Here is a 26,612-nt window from a genome sequence, read left to right as displayed (position 1 = left end):
TTCTTAGCTAGTGTGCCTCTCCCTCACACTCTAGCTACTTGTTTTAACACCTTACGTTATCAAATGCGAATTCAGAGCTTTATATAAATAAGGTCGCAAGTTAATCATACGGGTATTAATAGGCAGCTATATATAATGCTAAATATTGTATGTCACAAAAACATTTATAAACTGAAGAAAGGGTAAAAGTGGTACTGCTTTAATCGTATTTATAGCTATATTTACATAACTGCAATACAGAGGCCAAGGGGGGTAAAAAAAATTGTATGCATATGAATGAGCGAGGTTGCAGCTGAGGGCGACTAGAGGCTATGGAGGAGGTTCAAGGAACTTATAGCACGAGACAAGAGAGCATCCGCAGAGTAGTGAGAGCGCGCGGGGAGGGGGATGGACGGCCCCTCTAGCCCGCCTCACAGGGTTCAACTCTACTACCTTTGTTTACAATTGCTTCCTCTGATCGGACGACGTCGGTCTACTCTGGCACAGATAAATTAGTGAAAATGAGTGTGTTGAGGAGGCTTGTGGCGAGATAAATGACATCGAGGAGCCCTCGGGATCAGCTGCAACAGTATGCTCGGAGGAGGGTCGCGTCACCGACCACGTAGCGGAGTTGAGAATGTGAAGAGAGGTTTTACCCTGTCGCAGTTTGGCTTTGGACTATTTCCAGATGAGTGAGGTACAGTTTATGAGACTTGTGAGAGAAGTTCTCTCACACATTACTCGACTCCATTGTTTCTAAGTACTTGTTGACCTAGTATAATTTATGGAGGAAGATTTGTCAAAAAGTACAGTACCTTTAGGGCAAAAAAATAATGATATTTATTAGGTATCCTTTCCTTCCAGATTGTAAACAGTTTGTGGTTTTTAAAGAAAACTGATAATATCAGCTGTGGCTGAATTATGAGTTATGCACCAGTCTTCTGGGAAATGTTTGCAAGTCTCCTGACATGAGCTGAGTGTTGTGCAGACCCCTCCTTCCCCTTCCCAGTAAGTAGCAGTCACTTTTTGAGTTACTTCATGCATGGAAGCAGCTCTGTGTACAATTGTCAACAGGCACAGCAGTCTTTCCCTGTCTCCATCACACATCTCCCTCAGTTGATATTGCTACACTAGGTGCCACCACCACCACCAATATACTCCTTCATTGTCATCAGAAAGCCACTACATGTACCATTAATACGCTTCCTAAATTTATTTGCAGTTAGCATCACAGCACATGTTCTCATGTTTACTACTTGTAAACATACAGGCAATGTTTTGAACAAATTCATTGGAAAAGATTTTTCATAATTTTATAATTCCAGGGATTTGAGGGGTATTTATACATGAATGGCTGTACAAATCTCCAAACAATGAACAGAGAGGCTTGACATCCGTGCCCTTTCCCATAATGTATATACATGTGTAGGTCGAGTACTCGCATGTTACTCCTCAGGTCATGTTTCTTAGGTTAGAGAGAGTCGCTGCCATACTCGCACTATGTGAATATTTTTAGTTTCAAATGTGTATGTACATTTTGCAAATACTTTGGCAATCTCTCACTAGGTGTATGGCTAGGAGAAACAAATAGTGTGTGAATATAATGTCAACCACTAATATTGTAAATTCTTTTAAACTTCCTTCCCATAAGCAAACCTCTGCTAGGTAATTTAAAAAAGAAAGATATTCAGCAGATGGCTAAAACTAAATATTACAGTTGATAAAACATTAATAATATTTAGTATAAATATAGTTATTACACATTTATGCACCACAGAAAGCACACTGCATTAATTAATGTGAGGCCAATTTTGGTAACATTGATCTAACATCAGAACAATATTAGTAACAGTGATTCAGTATGGTGTGCCAACTGTGGATTTGATGTGGATCCTTGCATTCGGTGACATCCTAATTAGCTTGTGTACCATCGAACCATCTAAACAACATGTACAGTACTCGCAAATTTTGGTTGAATTATAATCTCATACAAACGCCCAGTAATATTTCTAAGAGACATTTTTGTTTAGGGAGTAAACCGTTGATGCTCATGATCTTAACCTTTATCAAACTATTTAATTATAAACAATGTGTAGTACACTTTTTTTCATGTTCTCTTCTGTTTATTATTGGGTAACTATTTCCTTCTACTGTATGGTAACATTTTTATTTGTTTACTTACCAAGCATTGTAAACTTTCAATATACTGTATCTTGATTTTACTCTAAACACTGTCTTTCAGTAGCTGATTTAATTATAGCTAGTGGGCTCTGTCATAACATTTAATATCAACATTTGCAGTCCCCGTGGTGTAGTGGTTAAGATGCTCACCTGACATTTCGCGAGCGCTTTGTCCTGGGTTCGTATCCTGGCCGGGGAGGATTTACTGGGCACAAATCCTTAACTGTAGCCTCTGTTTAACTCTACAGTAAAATGGGTACCTGGTTGTTAAACGATTTTTCGCGGGGTCGTATTCCAGGGAACATAGGAGTTAGGACTTGTCTGAAGAGCTACAAGTACTAGTGGATGTACAAGACATTGATTGGAAGGAATTTAGGTCATACACACAGATTAGAAATAGGATTGGCTCCAGTATAATAGTGCAGAGGTTATGTGATAGTGTGTAGTGTGAAAGATTAGGTGAATGGGTAGGTGTCATTGTGAGCATTTTAAACCTTCTTTCCCAATATGGTACAATACTGTATTTGTTACCCAGTTCCTCCTGGTCGATGCCTTCTCATCTCTATTAAAGTCGGAAATGATGTGGTGATGATGATGAGGATTAAAATATTATAGTATTGTTTAAACTATGTATGTATTTGATTGAATGCTATAAATAACTTAATACAAATTTGATTTTAGAAGTAGTATTTGCAGTATAATCCTCAAATAGCTAGTAAAGTAACAACAATAGTAAAGCTTTTTCTTTTTTTGGTACAATATTTTAACGTGTACAGTATATGATGTGTTTATCAAATAGGTGCTAACTTTTCAATGGTTTCCTGTTTCAGCCATCATGGACAAGATTGTGTACAGCATTATACACATGCCAAACCAATCAGACCATGTCAAAAGAGCACTGCTAGCTAAATTGGTCCATACCCCCAATTTAAAGACCACCAGAACCTTAGAGAAAGTGGATGTAATATCTATTTTTGACACGTGTGTGGAGATCTTAACTCTGTCTGAAAATGAGGGTACTGCTCAGCTTGCAGTGTTTGCCTTCAGCAACTGGGCTGGGCAGTACAAGTCCTACCTGAGAGATTATATCACACCAGAACGAGTGACCAATATTCTCTCAAGTCAGAATAATGTCACTTTGCTCCTTGTGTGGTTGAAGGAAGCACTCTGTCATTTAACTGAAGATGCAGATGTTCTATGCACCTTGACTCAAGTAAGTTCAGTAGCCAGTTTTGAAGTGATAAAGAACTGTAGCTCTGGTATGCTTTTATTTCCTAAAGATATTTGTTATTTAAACAAAGTACACACTATATAATTAGAGTTTGATTTTTGTGAGCTATTTTAGCATATTTTGCTTCAGATTGTAAGAAATAATGTTTGACCTGTATTATAAACTCTCTCTCAAAGGTATCATGATCCTCTGCATCTTGAATGGATCATGGGTTAGTTAGGCAGGACCTCACATGGCAATGGTGCTTCAAGGGGATATGTATATGTACACTTTATTATGTACTGTATTTATTAGACATTATTTACTGTATTTACTATACAGTGCCTTTATTTTACTGTACTTAAAGTACATTTTTACTCTACTGTATGTTATTTATTTGCTGTACAGTGCCTTTGTTGGTCCAGGTAAAGTTGCTGGAAGTCACTGTATATATTGCCATCTAGCCAGGTAGCAGATAGTCAGAAGGGTCTATTCAAAAGCCTAATGCAAAATTGGTTTGAGTTACTTCATATACATGACTATGAAAGGAAGCCCAAACGATGCCAACAAATACAGTAATCAAAATACCAGCCTACTACTCAGACCCCATTAGGTGGTAGCACTGCTGCTAGAGTGGCTCTGACCCACATACATCCTGACTGTCCAGGGTAACAAGTGCAGTTTCCTGCTGCATTGTTGACAATTCAAAGACACATTTACCAGTATAATTAGCTGGCAGAGTTGGTGCATTCATACTGTCATGATTCCTCACTACAAAATATAGACAATTGGCTATTTATAAAAAAAGAAAACACTAGTTGAGTCAGCTGCAGTGCTGTTTAGTTTATATTGATCCTCACTGTCTGCACTGCATGAATAATAAACCCCCTACTCGACCAGGCTCGGAGAGAACTCCTATAATAGGTGGAGAATTTTTGCTAAATCAATGCTTATAAAACTTGGCACTCTTCTGTTGCTTACAATCTGATGGATTATTATGTCTTTCACATGGATTTCACTTGGCCTTGCCTTGCAAAAGACACTATAATGCCTGAATTATATTATGTAAAGGAAGTACAAGTTAATTAGGTTACTCAGGCATTGCATTTTAATTACAAGACTCATCCTTTGTTTATGGGTTAACTGAATGGATCTATCAGTTTTCGAATCTGGAGGCTAGTTCATTTATTATCTCATGTGGGAACAAATACATGGAGCCAAAAGAACAATTTTGTAAGCTTTGGGAACTTGTTTATACGAACATAAGAATGAAAGTAACTGCAGAAGGCCTATAGGCCCATACGAGGCATTTATGACCACCCAATCTTAGTCATATATGTGCATATCCTCGTGAGCACTGCAAGTAGGTTAGCTCATTTACCCTTGGGCACAGTTTATTATGCCCCTCACTTCATGGGGACCCAGTCCTCAAATTTTATCCAGTTTCTCAGATTCTTGTAGCAAAGGGCAGATGGGTTTGTGCGTGTATAACTGGCGATCCTGACGAAAGACAGAGGATCCCTATACTTTTGGTAAAGGCATAATAATACAGCTCTTGGAAAAAAGTTCACACACAGCATAATACTTTAGTGATATGTATTTTAGCATTACAGTTTTCATATGTTTATATAATAACTTTTAAGATTGGCATTTTCATTTTGTGAATAAAAGAAATTAATTCCTAGAATCATTTAAATAATAAGTTTAAATTGTTTAGTTTTCAGTGTTAATATGTTATGCTTGTGATGTTCTTAATTTTCCACAGTTTGAAGGTATACAGTATAGGTATTGCAATAATATGTTATCTGTAGGTCCTGGAAGGGGTTTTGCAAAACAAGCTACGGGAGAGTGGAGGCAGTTCTGCGTTTGTTGCCAAGCTTGCCGATGTGTACGCAGTGTGTCCCGCACTTCTTCCGCAGCCACACACCCGTCTCACCTTTACTGTCACACTCATGAACTGCGTTGCTTCATTTCCAACACCAACAAAAACAGAAGTATGTAATTTGAATGCAATTACTATATTACAGTATTTATAATATTAGGTACTGCAGCCAGTTATAATAATTTTAACTTAAAATGTAAACAAAAAATATTGGTGATACTGTGCAGTATTTTGGCTCTGGTAAGGTGCCAGTGCAGATGGCTCGCATAAAGTAGAGACTTTATTAGTAAGTAAGGCTACCTTGAAAAAAAAATGCCAGCATTGACTTCTGCACTACAATACTACCATTCCAGTAATGCTTAAGTAGTACACTTTTTATACAATTCCCCCATGCACCCGAGCTCTGTCAACAAGCTGTTCTACCTTTTCGCCCTTCAATACACACAGAAATCACAATAGGAAATTGAGGAAATCACATTCTTCAATTTGAAACTCCCTTACCTTCCTGGAGTTATGTTTGTATATGTAAAAGATCTATGTTTGTATATTATTTTGTTGTGTATATTGCATAAGATGTATTCTATTGTTTGTAATAAACAAATACAGTACTATATAAATTGCACAAATCTGCATAAAACCTTTGTAACGTTCAACGAAAATCTTGAAAATCCGGGATGTGTTTGGTCCCAAATGTTTAGCTCTGGCAGGGTTACATTTACAGTGTATTAGTACTACAGTAATAAATCAACTCCAGTTTACATTCCACGTTGTCACATTTAGATTTTGCAAGTACAAATTTTTCTAGCTTTTACATATTAATGAATAATGATTGGATTTTTGAGTCCAGCAAGTTTTACAGATAGTTTCAGTCCTGAGGTATCTTGTTACATTATATTTAAAGTAGCATACTGTATATAGTTATTATGAAGTTATTCACTTGTTCGTTCACACCAGGTGTTAGGCCACATGAAGAGTGTAGGTGGCCTGGTCAACACCCTGTGGAATGGCCTACGACTTGAAGACATCTTGTACTCCCTTAATGCCATGTACGCCATTATTTCCAACACTGGTGAGTTGTCCAGTGCTCTTTTTAAAGCATTTATGTAATAAAGTTTGTATGTACGAATAAAGGCAAAAATATAACTTACAAGAATTATGTTTGATATTGCACAATTGTTTAACAATTAGTAGAAATAGTGCTCTTTTGTTTATGTATGATGTGTTATAGACTCCCCTATTCATGAGAGGTTGGATTATTAATTTTGTCTATAACATACTATAAATTTTGGAGAAAAAATCAGAATTTAAAGAGATGCTCTATAATCTTTGGCCATGAACTTTTACTTATATTTGGCTTTATTAAATAGACGGTGGATGGGAAGTATGTCCTGCCATGGCACACCTGCTCTCTCTAGTTCCTACTGTTGTGGTAGAGGCTCTTGCTCCTCGAATTGTGTCGGATCCCACAACCACCGATGCTGCTTTGACTGCAACTTTGACACGCCTTACTGCCTGGTTGGTGACGTGGCCCACCGCTCACGTAACTTTAGGCTTGTGGGTCCGCACCCTGGTTAAGCTGTTGTATCAGAGTGGACGCTCGTCTGTGCCCGCACGTGTTACCCTGGATGGAGTACCAAAGGTAATAAATTTCATGAAATGCCTTTACAATTTAGTTTTATTCAGATATAGTCTTTATTCATATATATATATATATACTGTATATATATAATGAGAAAGGTGATGGCGAGGAATACAAGAGATAAGGAGGCCTAAGTAAGGGCAAAATAAAGTGAAATATTGTACATGGAATAATATGTTGATGTAAGAGTTGAGCAGCATGCAATACTGTAGTGTGTGTAGACTAAGATACTATCATTGGTTTGTTATGGATATCCAGGGCGACCTGTTTACTACCAAGATCATGATATGCAGAATATGAATGTATTTATTCAAATATATTTGTTTCAGTTGATGAATGCTCTGCAAATCCCTGTGGTTCGCAATGGGATTGTGTCTGTGATATCAACACTTCTATTATCATTTCAGCACTCGCCAATAGCTTTTCATAAGGTAAGATTTGCAACGTGATGAACATAAACATTTTACTTGGTATGTAAATTTACTTTAATTTTACTGAGCAGATGCCTTCCATGGCAGTTTTCAGCACTCTCTCTCTCTAGCATTTAAAATTAAAGAGCAACTAAATTAAAATAATATTTGTTCCCAATCTCAGAAGAACTGATTTTGGAAGAATGGGTCACTTGAGTTAGTGCTTACCTTGAGGTTACCTTGAGGTGATTCCGGGGCTTAGCGACCCCGCGGCCCGGTCGTCGACCAGGCCTCCTAGTCTACAGTATTTTGAACTCAACTTGGAAGGTGGTGGGGCTTGTGTGTGTTGATGACCTGGAGGCAGTTGAGTAAGGCTTTTGAAGCCTTTATTGTTTTTATGGTCAAAGAATATTAGGCAGACTCGGGGTGTTCCATCCTTTAGGGATAAAGTATTGTGGTCTTGTTGGATCACAACCTATCTGCTGGTTTGGCTCTTATTTTGGGGGAATTGAACCAAAATTGTAAACCATATCCAGTTTTCATGTGAATATTTTTGTTTACTGTGCCAATGACCGCATTGTTACAGTGCCAGAGTAATTAATTGTAAATCAGCCAATCCTGTATTGAAGATGTAAATGTTAAATTATTTAATAATTCTTAATGGTACCCCATATTAAATTTTTGTTCTGGATTCTCGCTGAATGTGTAATACATTTGCTTTAACTATCATATAGCTGTTATGATGTATTCAATTTATTCTTAATTAAAATAATGTTGCCTGACTTATTAACACTTCTTGCAGGCGATGAGTCACAATAACGTGGCTGAAGTATGTTGACCAGACCACACACTAGAAATTGAAGGGACGACGACGTTTCGGTCCGTCCTGGACCATTCTCAAGTCGATCGACTTGAGAATGGTCCAGGACGGACCGAAACGTCGTCGTCCCTTCAACTTCTAGTGTGTGGTCTGGTCAACAAGTTAACACTTCTTGATTTAATTCATTGTGAATCTGCTGCTCAGATCATTCCATTGGTCATTGATGTGTTTAACCGCCTCGAGAGAGAGGGGTCACAGTCCGCAACGTCAACACTGAGTCGCTTGGCCACCCTCGGCCACTCCCTCATGGCCTTGCATCCAGGTCACCCAGACACTTACCAGCCACTTATGGATATTCTTATGGTAAGTTAGGGTCTTTTTTTTTTATTAGGTGTGGCTCGTGAATGTTGTTGTTCAAGTCATTTTCTTCGTACGTAACTTGAGGCATTCTGAACTGTATGTTGTGCATTTTTATATTTTCACTGCATCACATTTTTCTGTAAATTATTTTTCCATTCCATACGTTCAGTTGTGTCTTATGCTCCATTAAGTGATACAACTCTTCTTAATCAAGTTTTGGACTTCAATAATTGCCTCAAGTATTCTATTTTTTATTGCAATAAATCTGATATCATTCATGCTACCCGTGGCTTTCTCTTCTTGATGGAATGTTAACACCACTTCATGCATTTTGTAAGTTTCATTCTTGCCCTATCTAGTTCATTCTTGGCCCATCTAGTTCATTCTTGGCCCATCTAGTTCATTCTTGGCCCATCTAGTTCATTCTTGGCCCATCTAGTTCCTAAGGCTGAATCCAGCACATGTCTGGTCTGAATCTGTCACAGTGCCGGTTCATATTTCACACCATTGGGGCATGGCGATTTATGACCCGTCTTTGTAACATCACACTAGTGCTGAATGCAGGTAATCTCACTCTAAAATATAAACATTTAAAGTGCCTAACATAAACACAAAAATGTTTCAAGGCTTCTACATTAGATCAATGCCTTCTGTATCAGTAAAAGATTACAAAAAATGGCAAGCTTAGGTAAGGGTGTCATATTGCTGCCGGTTTCCTAGTCCTAGTAATTACACACACAACATTTGTATGTCCATTGTTAAAGCAAGAGCTTGCATTGGGTTATCTTAAAGGGTTTAGTGTAAAGATGAGATATTGTTGTTGACTGTGGCATCTGGGTTTTAATGTTGGCCCAGTCATGTCTTTGGTTAATAGTTTTGAATATAATAAAAATGATATCTCAATGATTTGTTGTCTGCTGATTAATAGTTAGTCTTTTTACTTCTTCCTTAGTTAAAAAATGGTGTTCTCATTTATTCTCTTAATTATGTAATGAATGGTATAGAGAGGTGAATAAATATTAAAGATAAGCTAACGTTGCTCCTGTCATTGTAGAAATACCAGTCTCCGTCCGAAGAAGACATTGAAGGCTTGATCCAAGAGCACCGATGGGCCGTGGCGGAGGGTGGAGCACGAGGGATTGGTACACACCAGTATGGGGTGGGTGTGGCTGCCGAGACGCGCACAGTATACCAGCAGAGACCGGCAAGCCAGAGAGTGGGCCTTCGTAACTTGGGAAACACATGCTACATGAATTCTGTTATACAAGCCTTGTTTATGACAGACAGGTCGGTAGATTTATTTTTATAGATTGAGCACTTGCATAAGATGCTGTTGTGGAAGCATAAATGTGATGGGGTGTGATTAAGGTGTGTGGAAGAGATTCTTTTGTATAGTGTGTGTTATACAGTATACAATATTGTAAATGTATGAACATGCAAATTTTGTTTTAAATATTGAGGATGAATATGTTGATAGTTGTATAATTACTTAAACTGGTAAATGATAGGGGTTCATTACTGTTTTAAATAATAAGGCTCTCCTTAGAGTACCTTATATTTTGGCTCTGAAATCTTTAGATTTTCACTGACTTGTTTGAAATTTGTGCACAAATATTTAATTCTTGTATTGTTTGTTTAAACATTCTACATACAGTGTTGCTTAATTGGTAGTTTATATATTAAAGTAAAGTATTCTAATAAAGGATGGTGAAGAGTTGTCACTTCGTTACACAGTGGAGAAAACCCAAAACTCTTTAGTTTAGCATTGCCTAACTATTATGAATTGTGGATACTGTAGACTGCTAGTCACAAGTGGCACTTAAGGTTGTAGTATTATTTCTGGAGATTCAGTTTAAATTCCAAAATAGGTTTAATTCAATTAAAATTTAACATTAAAATTTAAGCAGGGACATAGGTAAAGAAAATATGATGAGTAAAGTTGTTACTTAAAAAATCAATCAATCAACAGCTTTCGTCATGGTATCCTGCATGCTGTACCACGGAGCAACCAGCAGCTTTTGGTGCAGCTGCAGCAGCTGTTCAGTTTGCTGTGTTTCACCCATCGCACGTATGTGGCTCCTCGTCAGTTTCACGACAAGTCTCGACCCCCATGGTTCAATCCAGGCATGCAGCAAGATTGTTCTGAATATCTTAGGTTGGTAAACTATTGTCTTGATCAGTTTGTGAGTATGCTTATGTTTGACAACAAGAACAAGGAAAATGGTATGTCTGTATAACAGACAGGTTATGTGATGAAAGTCTGACAGATTAATTGTGATTAAAGCTCAATAAATATTCTTCAACATTCCTTTAATTGTTTAAGAAGTTGAATGAACAAGTGATGACGGACTAGTGAATAGAGTAACTGATTCAAGTTGAGGGTAGGTGTAGAAGAAAGCCGGGAGTGTATAAATGTGTGAGAAAACAAACTTAGGGAGCCGAGCGGACAGCACGCTGGCTTGTGATCCTGTGGTCCTGGGTTCGATCCCAGGCGCCGGCAAGAAACAATGGGCAGAGTTTCTTTCACCCTATGCCCCTGTTACCTAGCAGTAAAATAGGTACCTGGGTGTTAGTCAGCTGTCACGGGCTGCTTCCTGGGGGTGGAGGCCTGGTCGAGGATTGGGCCGCGGGGACACTAAAAAGCCTCGAAATCATCTCAAGATAACCTCAAGATAATCTCAAGAAACTTAATTTGAAGAGCACATGGAATATGCTAAGAGATGCTGGGGATCTCCAGCTGAAGAGTGGTAGTGTTTGTTTCTCCATGAAGCTTCATACTTTATATGATATGGTGAATGGATGAGCTTTTTCTCAGCAGATGCCTCTGCACCTAATAAATGTGAGAAATGGAATGATGATGATGCTGTATTTCTCATATACATTACCCATTGATACATCTTATTAGCTGCAAATGACATCTGTATGATAAATATTGCATGTATATCTTTTCATGATACACAGGAAAATTACCTATTTTAGAGCATTGTTTGTGTATGTGTGTGTGTAGTTTTCTACAATGAGGTGCCCACTGTCCTTGTAACTTATAATTAATACAGAGATCTCCTGGTTTTAGGTCTTGATTTGATGTGGCTCTGTGTAAGACACAAATTAAGACTAAGTGTTCTACACGATTGGTGCTTGGTTCTAGGTGGGTTTACGTAGTGATGCATGTTATTGGTACCTGTAGTGTCATGTTATCCCTAGAACTCTTGTCAGTAAATATTATTGCATTAATACTGAATTTCATCTAAAGTTTTATGTCAAAGAAATTTTTCTGTGGAGAGCCCCTCCGGCTCACCGGAGCTATACCGGGCTGATATGCATGTATTAGACCGTGGCATCAGTCAATTTGAATGGAGTTCTAGCCTACCGGGGACCACGAGCCAGAACCTGGCCCCCCTCAGGGAGGCACAAGGAGCAATGGCCTATAGAAACCCCCATGTGGTTGGAAGCATTCTATGTCTGCCATCTACCAGGTTAGACACCCAGAAAGGTAGGCGTGCCAAAACAAACCCCAACTGATGAAACATTACCACTGAAAACCGACTGCTAAGCAGAACTACTGAATCCAAAAACAAGCAAACAAGAATGACGTCACACCCACCGCCGTTCCACCTGTCTGCGCTGCTTCTCCCACCCAGGTAGGGAAAGGGGGGGGGTGCCCCAGACCCCTGCACCAGCTGTCCAACTCCAGTTATGAGGCTGTGATGGTGAGTGGAGGTCGTTTAACTCTGGCTCGTTCACTGCCTGAGCCGTTCTGGTCGTTAGACTGGGAGCACTCTTATCTCTCTCCTCCTCAGTTTGTGGTGGCCCCTTCGGTTCGGGACTGTTTTGATAAGGTTCTTCTCTTGGTCGCATTCACCTCTGGGGGTCGGGTCGGGGAGCTTCATGCTCTCCTCCGGCGCAGGGGTTTCTGCTCTTTCGGTCGTGGTGATCGGTTTGTTTCGTCTGTAGCCGTTTCCTTCTTTTCTGGCGAAGAATGAAACGGCTGCTTTCCGGAGGGGTCCTTGTGTTGTTGATGCTTGGTTAGTCAGGCCCTGGTGGGGGGGTGCATCATGTTTTGTGACCGGTTGTGGCCCTCCGCCGTTATTTGCGCGCCACGGCTTCCGTGTCCGGGGACATGCTTTGGGTTGATCCGGTTTCCCTCCTTTCCTGTTTGTGGGAGCGGGTCTCCCAGGTTGTCCGCAAGGTATTAAGACTAGCCAGCCTGCGGTCTATCCCTGTGCCCATGTCATTCGTAAGTTCGCTGCTCTTGCTGCTGTCTTTGGCAACGTGTCCTGGGTTGACATTCGGGCACGGGGTTTTTGGCATTTGAACTGGGTCATAGCTGCACGCTACCTTGTGAACGTTCCTGGGCCTAGTCAGGCCTGTGTCGCTTTGGCTCGGCGGTTGCAGCCAGTTGTCTCGACTTCGGGTTGAGTGAGCAGCGACCGCCTCTCGCGTAAGTCCCTCTAATTTTCCTCTGTGGGTAGTAAGCTCTGGGGAGCCGACGGGGCTCCCCCAGTCGGCGTTTTTTTGTGTGTTTTGATGTCCAGCCTTAGAACTGAAGGGTGGATGGCTGGCACAGGGGTCTGGGGCTCCCTCTTCCCTGTCCCTGGGGAGCGGGGAAGCTGTGCAGACAGCAGCGCAGCGACGTGTAACGTCATGCTCATTTGCTCGTTTCTTTTTGGGGAGTTCTATCCACTTGTTCAGCTTTTTGTAGCAATTTTCACCAGAATAGTGGTTTGTTTTGGGATGCTTACCTTTCTGGGTGCCTGACCCGGTCGATGGCAGACATAGTATGCTTCCAACCACACAAGGTTTTCTATAGGCCATTGCTCCCCATGCCTCTCTGAGGGGGGCCAGGTTCTGGCTCGTGGTCACCGGTAGGCCCACAGAACTCCATACACATGACTGATGCCAAAGTCTGACATTAGCACATCAGCCTGGATAGCTCTGGGGAGCCGATAGGCTCTTCCCAGAAAATGGCGTTTCATTACATTCAAAGCTGGTTTTTTAGTGATAAATTTTCCAAGGACATCACTCCTTTTCACAGCTACTTTACACACCTGATAAAAAATTTACAGTTTAATTACAGGTAGTAATTTTCAAAAATGTTTGGCGTATTAAATTTTTCTCACTTTGAAAGCATCATGAAAAGGAGAAGTAACTGATCTGTACTGTGAGTTGAAGTCTGGTCTTAAAAAGATGCTAAGCTGGATTTCATTTTTAATTGCAATAAATTTAGATTTCTGTTAATTGTCCCTATGTTCTCTCATACACATTTCTGAATCTACCTGTTCTGCTACTCTCCAAAGTTTTAACATTACAGTATTGTGGTTTTGGAAATGAATACTGGAGTCAGGCAGGAGTGAATGCCCCAGCAAAACCAGGAACTTTTCATAGTCCTTGCAGAGTAATATAAGATTCTGAAGAGTCGCTGGAAATTAATTTAACTCGGCCAAGGATAACTTTAAAAGGTCTGTGAAACGTACTCAGATGCCTGCAGGTAGCAGCATGTCCCCATCCTTCACACGCCACCACCACACATCCGGACTTTGGTGGTTTGACTAACGATCACGAAAGTGATTGCCATCCTGATAGCTTGGAGGCTTGCAATTAACTAGTGCTGCATTATTGGATTTGTTAGTGTCCCTTGTTCTTTTCCAGCCTGTTTCTCAGGCTTTATAGTACTTGTTAAATACTGGTGGTGACACGATGTGATGCTCGGTGTTTAGTTCCTCATCAGTGTTGACAGGTTTTTTCTTGCTTCGCTAAGCCTGGTGTCTTTATTGCTTATTGCTGAGTCAGTGGGTCTGATCACCTGACCAGCCTTAGATAGGCTATTATCAATTTTGCTATCAAATAGGTTAGGATTTACCTGGATTTGGGTTTCTTCCTTTTCCTCACTCATTGGATGGGACACGGAGCAAGGGTTACCTGGAGTCAAGTTGTCTGAGCCCAGAACATTGGCATTGTCTGCAGATAGTCAGAAATGGTAATGGCTTCATGTACCTGAATTCCATTCCATTTCCACTGCAACTCATAATCATACTCCCAACACTACTAAATAGTACAGTAATGAGAATTCTGGGAGCTCCCAGACACTGTTAGCTGAATGTTGTTACAGGATGAGAAATATTCTTAAGGTAACCCTTATTCCTAATGACTTGTCAAGAGCCATTTGGAGCTTTCAATGGTGCTGGCACACACTAGCCAGTCTTGTAATTTATTCCAACTATGTACCACTGTTTGGAAAGGAGAATTTTTGTATGTTTTTATGAGATTTGTTTTACAATTACCAGCAGTGTCCTTTTCCTTTTGATATTGCACAGTTCAAACGTTTCTTATAAACTTTGTGTTTTCCTTTATAATTTAAGTATGTGGTGGTCATACCATCCTATTTCTCTTCTTTTCTTGTTTTCGTACATTTAGTGGAAACTTTTCCTAAAAGCTCTTATATTTTGTGTGGGAGCACACTAGTAGCATGTCTATGTATTTTATATTTTATCTTTTCTGGCGGGAGCCCCTTCGGCTCCCTGGAGCTATCCAGGTTGATATTGCTATATTAGACTTTGGCATCAGTCATGTGTATGGAGTTCTTTAGACCTACCGGGAACCACAAGCCAGAACCTGGCCCCCCCCCCCCCCTCCCCTCAGAAAAGAACAAGGAGCAATGGCCTATAGAAATCCCTGTGTGGTTGGAAGCGTTCTGTGTCTGCCATCGACCATGTAGGAACCCAGAAAGGTAAGCGCCCCAAAACAAACCCGTGTTCTGGTAAAAAAAATTGCTACTGAAAGCCGAAATAGTGGACTGAACTCTCCCCCAAAAAATGAGCAAACGAGCATGACGTCACCACGTTGCCGCACCGCCGTCTGTGCAGCTCCCCCCTCCCCGGGAAGGGGAAGCCCCAGAAACCTCGTGCCGGCTACCCAAAGCCTCGGTTCTGAGGTTGATGTGCTAGGCTGAGGTCGTGCGCTCTGACTCCTGATTGTCACCAGCTCGGTGCCTTGTGGTGTGGGGGCTGTTCCTTGGGAACAGGTTTGATAGGTTTGTTCGTTTGCAGCCATCTCCTTGTCTGGCAAAGAATGAGACTGCTGCTTTCCAGAGAGGTCCTTGGGGTGTTGATGCTAGGTTGGTCAGGCCGGGGGTGCATCATGTGTTGTGTCCGGTTGCGGCTTTCCACTGTTATTTGTGTGCCACGGCCTTTGTGTCTGGGGACGCACTTTGGGTTGATCCAGTTTTCCTTCCCTGTTCCAGGGTTTGGGTCTCCCAGGTCGTCCACAGGGTTATTCGATCTAGCCAGCCTGCGGTCTATCCCCGTGCCCATGACGTTCGTAAGTTTGCTGCTCTGGCTGCCGTCTTCGGTAACATGTCTTGGGCTGACATTTGGGCGCAGGGTTTTTGACGGTCGAACAGGGTCCTGGCTGCTCGCTACCTGGTCAATGTTTCGAGGTCTAGTCGGGCCTGTGTCACTTTGGGTCGGCGGTTGCAGCCAGTTGTCTCGACTTCTCGTTGAGGGGCAAGTGACGACCGCCTCTCGGGTAAGTCCCTCTTGTTTTCATCTTTTGATAAGTAGCTCCGGGAAGCCGAAGGGATTTCCTCCAGAAAATCAGAGTTGAATGTAATGAAACGCCATTTTCTGGGTGAGACCTCTGGAGGCTCCCCGGCATCCCTCCCTCCCTCCGGTCGGCGTTTTTTTGTGTATTTTGACATCCAGGCTTTGAACTAGATATGTGGGGCACTTGTGTGAGGAGTCTGGGGCTCCCTCTTCCCCCACCCAGGGAGGGGGAGTTGCGCAGATGGCAGTGCGGCAACGTGGTGACATCATGCTTGTGTGCTTGGTGACATCATGCTTGTTTGCTTGTTTTTCTTTGGGGAGTTCTGTCCACTCGTTTGACTTTTAGTAGTAGTTTCAACCAGAATACGGGTTTGTTTTGGGATGCTTACCTTTCTGGGTGTCTGACCCAGTTGATGGCAGACATAGAATGCTCCAAATCACATGTGCATTTTTATAGCCCATTGCTCCTCGTGTGTCTCTGAGGGGGCCAGGGTTCTGGCTCGTGGTCCCCGGTAGGCCTAAGAACTCCATTCACACTGATGCCAAAGTCTAATAGTTTCATATCAACCTGGATAAGCTCCGGGGAGCCTCCGGGTCTCACCAAGAAAATGATGTTTCATTACATTCAACGCTGTTTTTTTTTAAGTATGGATACTAAAGAGATGCTGCACATCCCATCTTAGATCATTCCATCTCAAGAACTTCATGAAGGAGTTTTTAAGCATGTCACTATCATATTAAATATTTAAATGCAGTTCTTAAATTGGCCGGTGTATCATAGGCTCCTCTGACTATGCCTTTGGTGTGGTCTACTGGTGACAGTTTAATATCATGAGCTGCTCATGAATCTTTTTCTTTGATTTTTTTTTTTTTATATGTTGTCACATAATTTGTATGCTGAAGGAGAACAGCTCTCACTTATCCTACACTCCCTGCCAAGTCACTTGGACTGGAGAGTAGAGCGACGGCCTCGCTTCATGCAGGTCAGTGTTCAATCCCTGACCATCCAAGTGGGTGGGCACCATTACTTTCCTTTGTCCTATCCTAAATCCTTATCCTCATATCCCTTCCAAGTGCCATATAGTCATAATGGCTTGGAGCTTTCTACTGATAGTTTCTTTCCCCCCTCCTTTCTCCTGATTATTAGTGTACATTATTCCACACTCCATAATGTAATATTTGTCTGCAATAAATTCCATTTGGTTAAGTCACACACATTTAGTGTATGTATAAATATTTAGTGATTTCTAGAATGCGGGTTGAGGGTGGCATAAGGAAGATGATATATCCTTTATTCCTTTGATAGACAAAACTTGAAATCTTAAATCTGAAGTGCTCTTGGTTTCAACATTTCTGGGAAACCCTAACATAACATTTTAATTCTTTATTCTTTAACCCTTAAGCTGCTAAGGGGTCCTGAGGAGATTTACACCCCTGTGCGCAAGAAAAAAATAATCTAAAATATTTCTTCGTCTTCTCAAAATGTTAATTTGTGTTCCCTGAGCACGGGAAAAAAGAAAATCGTAGGCAACATATTTTAGGCACAATAGGCCGAGGAAGTCTGGCAAAATGTGGGCATTGACAGAGCAGTTGTCAGAGGCGGTCAGCGTCACCCGAGCTGTCAGGTGGGAGTTGCCACAAAGATATTATTACCTAATTATTTCAATGTCTCTGATTTTTTTTCTTAGTTTTTTTGCAGTAATATTATTCAATAGTGTGTATTGTTATGGATTTATATAATAAAATGTGTGAATCATCATTATACTCAAAAGTATGGTGTTCATATTAATAATTCAATTATTATGTTCATAAAACAATAAACAAATAGTTTTGCTGTTATTACACTATATACACACACATTATATATAAGTATCTACATGTTTTGTTCACCACAACTGTACAACTAAGCTGATATAGTTAGTTCAGGCACTAAGAGACGTCGCTACAACACACACAGTCAGCTGGCGGCTGCCTCCCTCACTCATTCAAGATCAGGCGCACTAAAATTTCTTCCCCCAACAATACGGTTTGTAGTGTTATTACACTATACAGGTGTATACACACATTATATATAAGTATCTACATGTTGTATGCACCGTAACTGTACATCTAAGCTTGTAGAGTGCCTAAAGAGCATATTGGGCACCCTCTACCTAGCTAGACAAGTCATGCTGACGATGCCACCTCTGTCACCGAAATGCCTCCTCCCAACATAATCCTTTTGCTGTTATTACACTAATACACACATTATATATAAGAATCTACATTTGTGTTCACCATAGAGAACCACTGACCTGGTATGGAACCACTGAGAACCACTGTTAACATAAATATGTAAATGCTATTATTTAGCAGTGATAGTATTACAGATGACCCCTGACTGTGATAAAAATAACCAGGATTGTGATAATAGAAGAATTGTTGTGATAATTAGCACGGTGTGGGAGGAGTGATGCTGAGGGAGGGAGATAGCGTCGTTTACTGACTGTGTGGCCACCTGTTATTGTCTGCATGCCAGCTCTGAGGTATGGTGGGTTCATTCAGCAGAACCACTGAGTTGGTATGGTGAATGCAGACAATAACAGGTGGCCACACAGTCAGTAAACGACGCTATCTCCCTCCCTCAGCATTACTCCTCCCACACAGCTCTAATTATCACAACAATTCTTCTATTATCACAATCCTGGTCATTTTTATCACAGGGGTCATCTGTAGTACTGTCATTGCTAAATAATAGCAGTTACATATTTATGTTGACATTTTTAGGCGATGCTGTGGTCACAAGCTGAATAGCAATGCTGTTAGCTAATACTGCGTGCGTCAGCCTTGGTTGCTTCCATAGTACTGTGGCTCTCACACTGGAGAATATTGCCCACGATTTTTTTTAAACATAGCGTCTGTTTACAATAGCCCTGAGGAAGCTGATGTGAACCCCGTGTAGCCGCGGACCATTTGAATCATGCCTGGTACCCTATGACATAAATATACGCCATGCGCATGGTGGGACATGTTACTCATGGCGTATATGTACACCATGTGCAGTTTAAGGGTTAACCCGTGATAATTAATAGTCTATTGTTTTAATGCACTAATTTCAGGCACTTAATGATTACCTTACATGAAGAGGAACGAGCTGGCCAGACCCTTCCCGAGTACCGTGAGAGAGTGATCATTGAGAGTGAGACTGCTAGCTTGGCCTCTGACCTCCAGCCTCTACCTTATGACTCGGCAACGGAAGATTTTGCCGATGCAGAGCAGACATTGAAACTTGGGGCATGTGTTGAAAGTCAAGATGTGTTTGTTGGTAGAGACGTAGATAGGCATGTGGGTCCAATGAAAGTTACTCAGAATATGGACAATAAAAAATTTGATGTTGCTATTCACGTAAGACAATTTAAAGAATATTTGGAAGGAGAACCAATGGAAGGAGTTCATCAAATTGAAACAAAAACTCTCAGTGCACAGTCTAGTAAAACTGAAATATTGTTAGAACCTAATGATGTAGATATGACAGATGAAACCAGTGACGTAGTGAAGTCTGTTCAAGAAACAAGTGATCTGATTATTGAAAATGTAACCGAAAACAAAAATACTGTGAATGCTGCAACAGGTCAATCAGAGGCAGTTGAGATGGATCTTCTCCCAGAAAATGGCTCCAAAGCAGGCAACTATAAACGTAAACATAATATGACACCCGAAGGAGTCCACAGACAGATGTTAAAATCTCCCAAGGGTGACGTAACATCAGACATTGACAATAGCTCAGACAGTGGTATTAGTGGTGACTTGGCTGAAGATATTGAGTTGCATATAAGCAGTCCCAATCCAAACAGCCCCTGCCCGAAGATGTTTGCAAGCAACAGAGGTTTAACAATTGAGGAAGTGGTAACAGAAACTTGTAACAATGAGGATTCTGAAAATGAATATTTTGTTAGTCTGGTTCACAAAGTATTTGGTGGAAAGTTAGCAACTTGTATCAAGTGTCTACAGTGTAAAACTGAATCTATACACAAAGATGTCTTCACAGATATTCACTTAGCATTCCAAGATTCAGACCGTTTTAACGCTGATGGTGCTCCAAGACGAAATCCAGATAGACTGTGCAAGCAAAAGCATCAAGAAAACCCAACTGATCTGAGCATAGAGGACTTGATAACCAGTTACCTTACCTCGGAGAGATTAACTGGAGAGAATCAGTATGAATGTGAGAGGTGTGGGGGAAAGCAGGATGCAGAACGCTCCATTCAGATACTCGAGCCGCCAGAACACCTGATTCTTACTCAACTACGGTTTTACTACGACACTGCCAGAGGCCAACGACAAAAAGTATTTACCAATGTGGAATTTGGAGAAGAACTTCTGTTGCCAATAAGGTACTCCACACAGGGCTTGCTGCGTGATAATTTATCCATTGGGTGTGAAGAAGGATCTGACAGAGATGTTGTGGCTGTAACTCTGGTGTCTCCAAGTGGGGAGGAGAGCAAGAGGCCCACTGAAGAATTTTCAGAGGCCACTAGTGGACATTGTAGCAACTTGTCTAGTAGGCATAATTCACAGGTTAGTTGCAGCATACCAGTTAGAACAAATCCAGAGTCAAGTTCTAGCACTTCTAGTGAAAGCAATTCATATTGTTGTGACAATACAGCATGTAAAAATAATTCTCAAGTAAGTTCTAGTGTAAATAATGCGAATAGTGAAAAAGCCTCTTGTAGTTCTTATAACAAAAATTGTTTACAGTCAAGTGGGAGTGGAGAAGAGGTTAGCAGCAGCACTTCAGAGGCAGCCTGCAGCAATGTTGAGGGTGGCTGTAGTGGTTCCCAAGACATGTGCAGCTCTCCACATCCAAAACATTCTTATGAGTCTCAGGCAAGCTGTAGTTATATGCAGATTGTCAGCAGCAGTGACCAGGCATGTTGTAGCACTTCTCAGGAGCATTTTTCAATTTCAGAGAAAGAGGAAAACATTTCGGAGGCTTGCACAAGCACTCAGAATATGAATTGTAGCTCACAAGCCACTTCCAGCACTCATGAAGGTGCCAGCAGAAACTCGCATGACACTAACAAATGGTATAGTTCATGGTCTAGAGACATTTGTGATGATGAAAACAGTTCACATAAAATTAGCAGCTCGTACAACAATTCACAGCCAAGCTGTAGTTACTCTGCAGATGTCATTTCTGAGGCTAGTTGCAGCTTCTCTAATAGCAGCTCAAGAAGCAGCTTTGTTCAGACTGTTGTAGATGATACACACTTGTCTGGTGATACCACTTTACAGCATACACATCAACTCTCCAGCCAGCCAAGTCCTCAACCAAGTTGTAGTTATGTGCCCAATACAAGTCTAGAGAAAGAAGTTCCTATAGAATATCCAGCCAGCTCAGGATCATCAGATTGTATGACCCCTAAAGATGACTGTGATGAAGAGCAAGAAGTGATGTATGCACGATACGCATTATATGGAGTGGTGGTGCACTCAGGTTTCTCGTCAGAAGGTGGACACTACTACTGCTATGCTCGCAACTCCTCAATTGCCTCCTTGCCAGAGTCGGCTAGAGAAAGGTTTGGCTTATATTTTTTGTAACTTCATAAAATACACAATTTAATCTTTAAATGTCATTTCCTGATCACTGAAGGGTAGTCTATTGCTTCTTTACTTACTCAATATATTTATTCACCCATTGCAGCAGATATTAAATTCATGTTTAGCTTCTTTATTTGTCATAGAAACAGTCAAATAATTAGGTAAATACATTTTGGCCAAAATGACAGTCATGCATACTAAATTTCATTTTACAGCAGACACCCAGTTGGAGTTAATAAACTATGAATAGTATTATGGTTCATATGATTCCTGCATACAATATGGACACTGTACAGAAAGTATTCTATGTAGTACAAAGATGGGTAAAGTAGTTTGTAAATAGGGTGGTTGATCTATGGAACAAATTACCAGGTAATATAATATGCATGGGATTATGTGATTGTTGTAAGCATAGGTTAGGCATACATATGAATGAGTTTGGACGGAGGTAAATAGGAGCTGCCTCGTATGGGCCAGTAGGAACTGCCTCGTATGGGCCAGTAGGAGCTGCCTCGTATGGGCCAGTAGGAGCTGCCTCGTATGGGCCAGTAGGAGCTGCCTCGTATGGGCCAGTAGGAGCTGCCTCGTATGGGCCAGTAGGAGCTGCCTCGTATGGGCCAGTAGGAGCTGCCTCGTATGGGCCAGTAGGAGCTGCCTCGTATGGGCCAGTAGGAGCTGCCTCGTATGGGCCAGTAGGAGCTGCCTCGTATGAGCCAGTAGGAGCTGCCTCGTATGGGCCAGTAAGAACTGTCTCGTATAGGCCAGTAGAAACTGCTTTGTATGAGCCAGTAGGAGCTGCCTCATATAGGTCAATAGGAGCTGCCATGTATGGGCCAATAGGAGCTGCCATGTATGGGCCAATAGGAGCTGCCATGTATGGGACAATAGGCCTTCTGCGGTTTCCTTAATTCTTATGATGATACAGTACTTATAAATTCTGATGTGGCTGTAACTTAGAGCCTTAACTAGAGTAATATTTTACCCTAATACAGTATGGATGCAACAAAAGTTTTTATTAATAATTTCTTAATCTTAAATCTTCACACTGATATGCTGTATATAATATGATTTATCCACAGATCCTTGGGCATCTATTACACTGTTGGGATGTAAAGAGTCGTTAGAATCTGTGAGGGAAGAAAAAAACATTTATGTACTGTATTTGAAAGTTTGAGATGCAGTTCTTTTCATGTATGACAACTAATGTAGTGAACAAACAGTACAAAATATGTGAAAGAGAAGGAGTGCAAGTGTGAGATTCGATATGAATCTTAGATGGTGCTGGTTTGTTTAAACATTGTCAAAATCTCCAAATAATTTTGTGTGTATGAATGTTAATGTTCACTATAAATGCACAGGATTTAGCAGTGCAGCTAAAAATATGTTTATTGCCTTTGGAGGATAACATAAAATTGTAATGTTTATTTTCTAGGTATGGGGCACTGGGTGGCTGGTACAACTTCAATGACGAGAGAGTGACCAACACCACCTTTTCTACCATATGCAACCTCACTAAAACATTCAGTCGGGACACTGCATACCAATTGTTTTACAAAAAGGTAAAATCATTTACCTCTTCTTCACCTGTTTTAGGAATATAAGGCACTTACTGTACCACCTTGACTTAGCTACCTCCATGCACAAGTACTTTACAAAATGAGGAGTCACCCACTTATATAGGCTGGACCCACTGTTGCTTCTGGTAACTTTTGCTGGCAGTCTGGCTTATCTTCTTTTATCACTTAATTCAGTCTGGCTGGAGCCCTGCTAATTGGTGAAGATAGTGGCATCTGGACTTTATTTGGTGTGGGTTCTGGGAGTCCTCCTACTCCCGAAGCTGGCCTGGCATCAGGCTTGACCTGTGAGAGCTTGCTTCAACAGACTGTTGCTTGGAGTAGCCCACAGTCCCGCATGTCCACTACATCTCAGTTGGTCTAAAACTTCTTGCAGAAAACTGTCTAATATTTTGTCTTTAAGTCTACTCCTTCAGAATTTCTCTTTGATACTTGTTAACGTGACTTCTTTGTGCAGTAATATTAAAGTCGGTTTCATAATTGTCATGCACATGTCATGCTAGTTCCATGACTATTGTGGTTGGTACAGTAGAGTGACTATTGTGGTTGGTACAGTAGAGTGACTATTGTGGTTGGTACAGTAGAGTGACTATTGTGGTTGGTACAGTAGAGTGACTATTGTGGTTGGTACAGTAGAGTGACTATTGTGGTTGGTACAGTAGAGTGACTATTGTGGTTGGTACAGTAGAGTGACTATTGTGGTTGGTACAGTAGAGTGACTATTGTGGTTGGTACAGTAGAGTGACTATTGTGGTTGGTACAGTAGAGTGACTATTGTGGTTGGTACAGTAGAGTGACTATTGTGGTTGGTACAGTAGAGTGACTATTGTGGTTGGTACAGTAGAGTGACTATTGTGGTTGGTACAGTAGAGTGACTATTGTGGTTGGTACAGTAGAGTGACTATTGTGGTTGGTACAGTAGAGTGACTATTGTGGTTGGTACAGTAGAGTGACTATTGTGGTTGGTACAGTAGAGTGACTATTGTGGTTGGTACAGTAGAGTGACTATTGTGGTTGGTACAGTAGAGTGACTATTGTGGTTGGTACAGTAGAGTGACTATTGTGGTTGGTACAGTAGAGTGACTATTGTGGTTGGTACAGTAGAGTGACTATTGTGGTTGGTACAGTAGAGTGACTATTGTGGTTGGTACAGTAGAGTGACTATTGTGGTTGGTACAGTAGAGTGACTATTGTGGTTGGTACAGTAGAGTGACTATTGTGGTTGGTACAGTAGAGTGACTATTGTGGTTGGTACAGTAGAGTGACTATTGTGGTTGGTACAGTAGAGTGACTATTATGGTTGGTACAGTAGAGTGACTATTGTGGTTGTCTGCTTAACCAGACACATTTTCACGTGTGATATTAACCTAGTGGTGAACTCCAAAGGCCAGAATGTTTTCAGTCAGTGGGTCCAAGTGCAGTATGTCAAAGATATGAAGGGACTCCAAAATACAGGTATCATTTGACTTCTCTATGCTGTATAATATTAGTTTCTTTGGCCATGAAACAGAAGATAATGGTTAAAAGCATTTTCTCGAAAGTCAACTGAGAATCTGAGGATTTAAATTCTTCACCATGGAAGTCAGCTCTCAATGCAAAATTTGAATCACAAGTATGTTTAGAGTGATTGTCCTAATAAAGAGGCTCTGTTGCTTTTAAGATCGGAGCTAACATAGAACAAAGTACTAAATATATGTCTGACACTAAGGTTCTTATGCTAACACAAGATGGTTGCAGCTTACATATTCTCATTTTTAACTTCATCAGTAGGACGAAAGCCACTGTTATACAAAAATACATACATTGCCTATTAAAAGACTGCATATAGTACACAGAGAGTAATAACATTATTGTGATGCTCAGTGAGCAAATCCGTAAGAGCCTTGATGAGGGTTCAAACCTATGTGCTACGAACCTAGTGCTTAGGTTTGAACCCTCATCACAGCTCCTACGGATCTGCTCACTGACTGCATATACAGGGTAGTATAATTCTCTGTGACATCATCAAGGATGTAAGCAATTTTTGTGAGGATATGATATTTTAATCTCTTTCCCATAACTCTTAAAACTTATAATTTTTGTTTATTCCATAGCTAAGTGATTGTCTAACTCCTGATGTTCCACTGATGGAAGACTTTAAATCTCTGCGTTTTGACCTGCGAGAAGCTGTCGAGAGTGATAACCTCCAGTATCGCAGCGAGCAGGATCGCGAAGCTCAAAGACGGAGGTATCAGGTGTCGAGCGGGACGAACTTCTCCCATGACTCGGATCATGATGATACTCCTCCTCCTGGTGGTTGTGGGGTTGGTCCAGGGGGAGGAGGGTTTAACACCCCCTCCAGAGTTGTCTTTTGAGGACTGCCATGTAATCTTTGGCAGCAAACAGCCATGGTATGGAATTAAACATGTTGAACATGGCTAGGTTATATATGAAGGAACAAAGTGGAGTGTCAAGAGCTGTTATGTTAAGTGGCACATATTAAGTCCAATTTGTTTTAGAATAGGACTTGTGTAATGGAAAAACAGCCCCAGCATCTGGGAGCTTAGGATGATATACTTCATTGAACCTTCATATAATACTGAAGAAATTTTAAGTCTCTATAGGTGCAATTTGTCATGGTACTGTACGTTATTATTTTTGGGAGATGCGTAGCACAGCAGATTGAAGAGGGACTCGTCATAATTAATGCTTATCAGTCCCCATTGTAGACATAACAAATGAACATTGTGTAATTATGATGACTAATGTTAATTGAAGATTTGTTCCTCTTACTCTTAATTTTAAGCCTCAGTTGGTGGAGGTGCATTAAGCTGCAGACGATAAAAGCAGTGTTATGTTGTAGTGTGTTGGATGGTGACGTTATTTTGTCTACTTGGGAAGAGGTTTCAGTTTTCCTGCATGTACTTAATATTTATTGGAAACACAAGTTAAATTGTTGAATATTGATTCAGAATCTAAGGTATGTGCACTTGAACAATTATATTTACGTTAATGTCATGGCATTTAAAGTGCATGACGTTTACATGTAATATAGGAAAATTGAGGTATATTTTGTGTTATGTAGATTTATACGTATTGGTTGCACAGGTTCATATAATTACAATATAATATAATTGTAATGTAATTTTTTTCATCATCTCATAGGGGAAGGTTTTCTTGAATCTGCACAGTGAATTACAATGACACCTTTGCTTCATATAGATATGGTGTGTGTGGGGTGAAAATGAGCCAGAGAGAGAGAGAGAGTCAATACTTGTGAACACTGGAGTAGAGTTATCCGCATGGTGCGCCTGCCTTCTTTATTTAATTACAATGGGGGAATACCTGGCATTGCTCAGGGGAAGGACATCTCATCTTTAGTACGTACCATCATCTTCACTACTCACTATCTTCTTCACTGTAACCATCTTCCCTACACACTTCTACACAAACACTA

The 26,612-nt window shown here is 40.8% G+C and overlaps 1 protein-coding gene across 2 annotated transcripts; it reads left to right on the top strand.

Annotated features, from left to right (window-relative positions):
* The first annotated feature begins 436 nt into the window (after positions 1 to 436).
* LOC123745675 (ubiquitin carboxyl-terminal hydrolase 38) lies at positions 437 to 26,295 on the top strand. 2 transcript variants are annotated; one of them, XM_069312218.1, is made up of 14 exons: positions 437 to 676; positions 844 to 987; positions 2,991 to 3,373; positions 5,182 to 5,364; positions 6,207 to 6,321; positions 6,620 to 6,891; positions 7,221 to 7,322; positions 8,326 to 8,484; positions 9,536 to 9,768; positions 10,451 to 10,636; positions 19,121 to 20,579; positions 20,760 to 21,580; positions 23,035 to 23,161; positions 25,270 to 25,681. In XM_069312218.1, exons 3-14 carry the CDS (start codon positions 2,996 to 2,998, stop codon positions 25,528 to 25,530), a joined length of 4,296 nt encoding a protein of 1,431 aa, XP_069168319.1. In that variant the 5' UTR covers positions 437 to 676; positions 844 to 987; positions 2,991 to 2,995; the 3' UTR covers positions 25,531 to 25,681. The 2 variants fall into 2 exon arrangements, with proteins under 2 accessions (XP_069168319.1, XP_045582441.2); XM_045726485.2 differs by having other exon boundaries at positions 19,121 to 21,580; positions 25,270 to 26,295.
* Positions 26,296 to 26,612: the final 317 nt, after the last annotated feature.

Source organism: Procambarus clarkii, chromosome 71 (genome assembly GCF_040958095.1).
Source record: "Procambarus clarkii isolate CNS0578487 chromosome 71, FALCON_Pclarkii_2.0, whole genome shotgun sequence".
Taxonomy (NCBI): Eukaryota; Metazoa; Arthropoda; class Malacostraca; order Decapoda; family Cambaridae; genus Procambarus; species Procambarus clarkii.
This window is presented reverse-complemented; position numbering and strand designations above follow the sequence as displayed.

Excerpts from the sequence above, each read along its gene's own strand:
- LOC123745675 (XM_045726485.2), top strand. The coding sequence starts at position 2,996 with ATGGACAAGATTGTGTACAGCATTATACACATGCCAAACCAATCAGAC. Across the intron at positions 6,322-6,619 it reads CGCCATTATTTCCAACACTG|ACGGTGGATGGGAAGTATGT; the intron begins GTGAGTTGTCCA and ends TTTATTAAATAG. Across the intron at positions 7,323-8,325 it reads CGCCAATAGCTTTTCATAAG|ATCATTCCATTGGTCATTGA; the intron begins GTAAGATTTGCA and ends TCTGCTGCTCAG.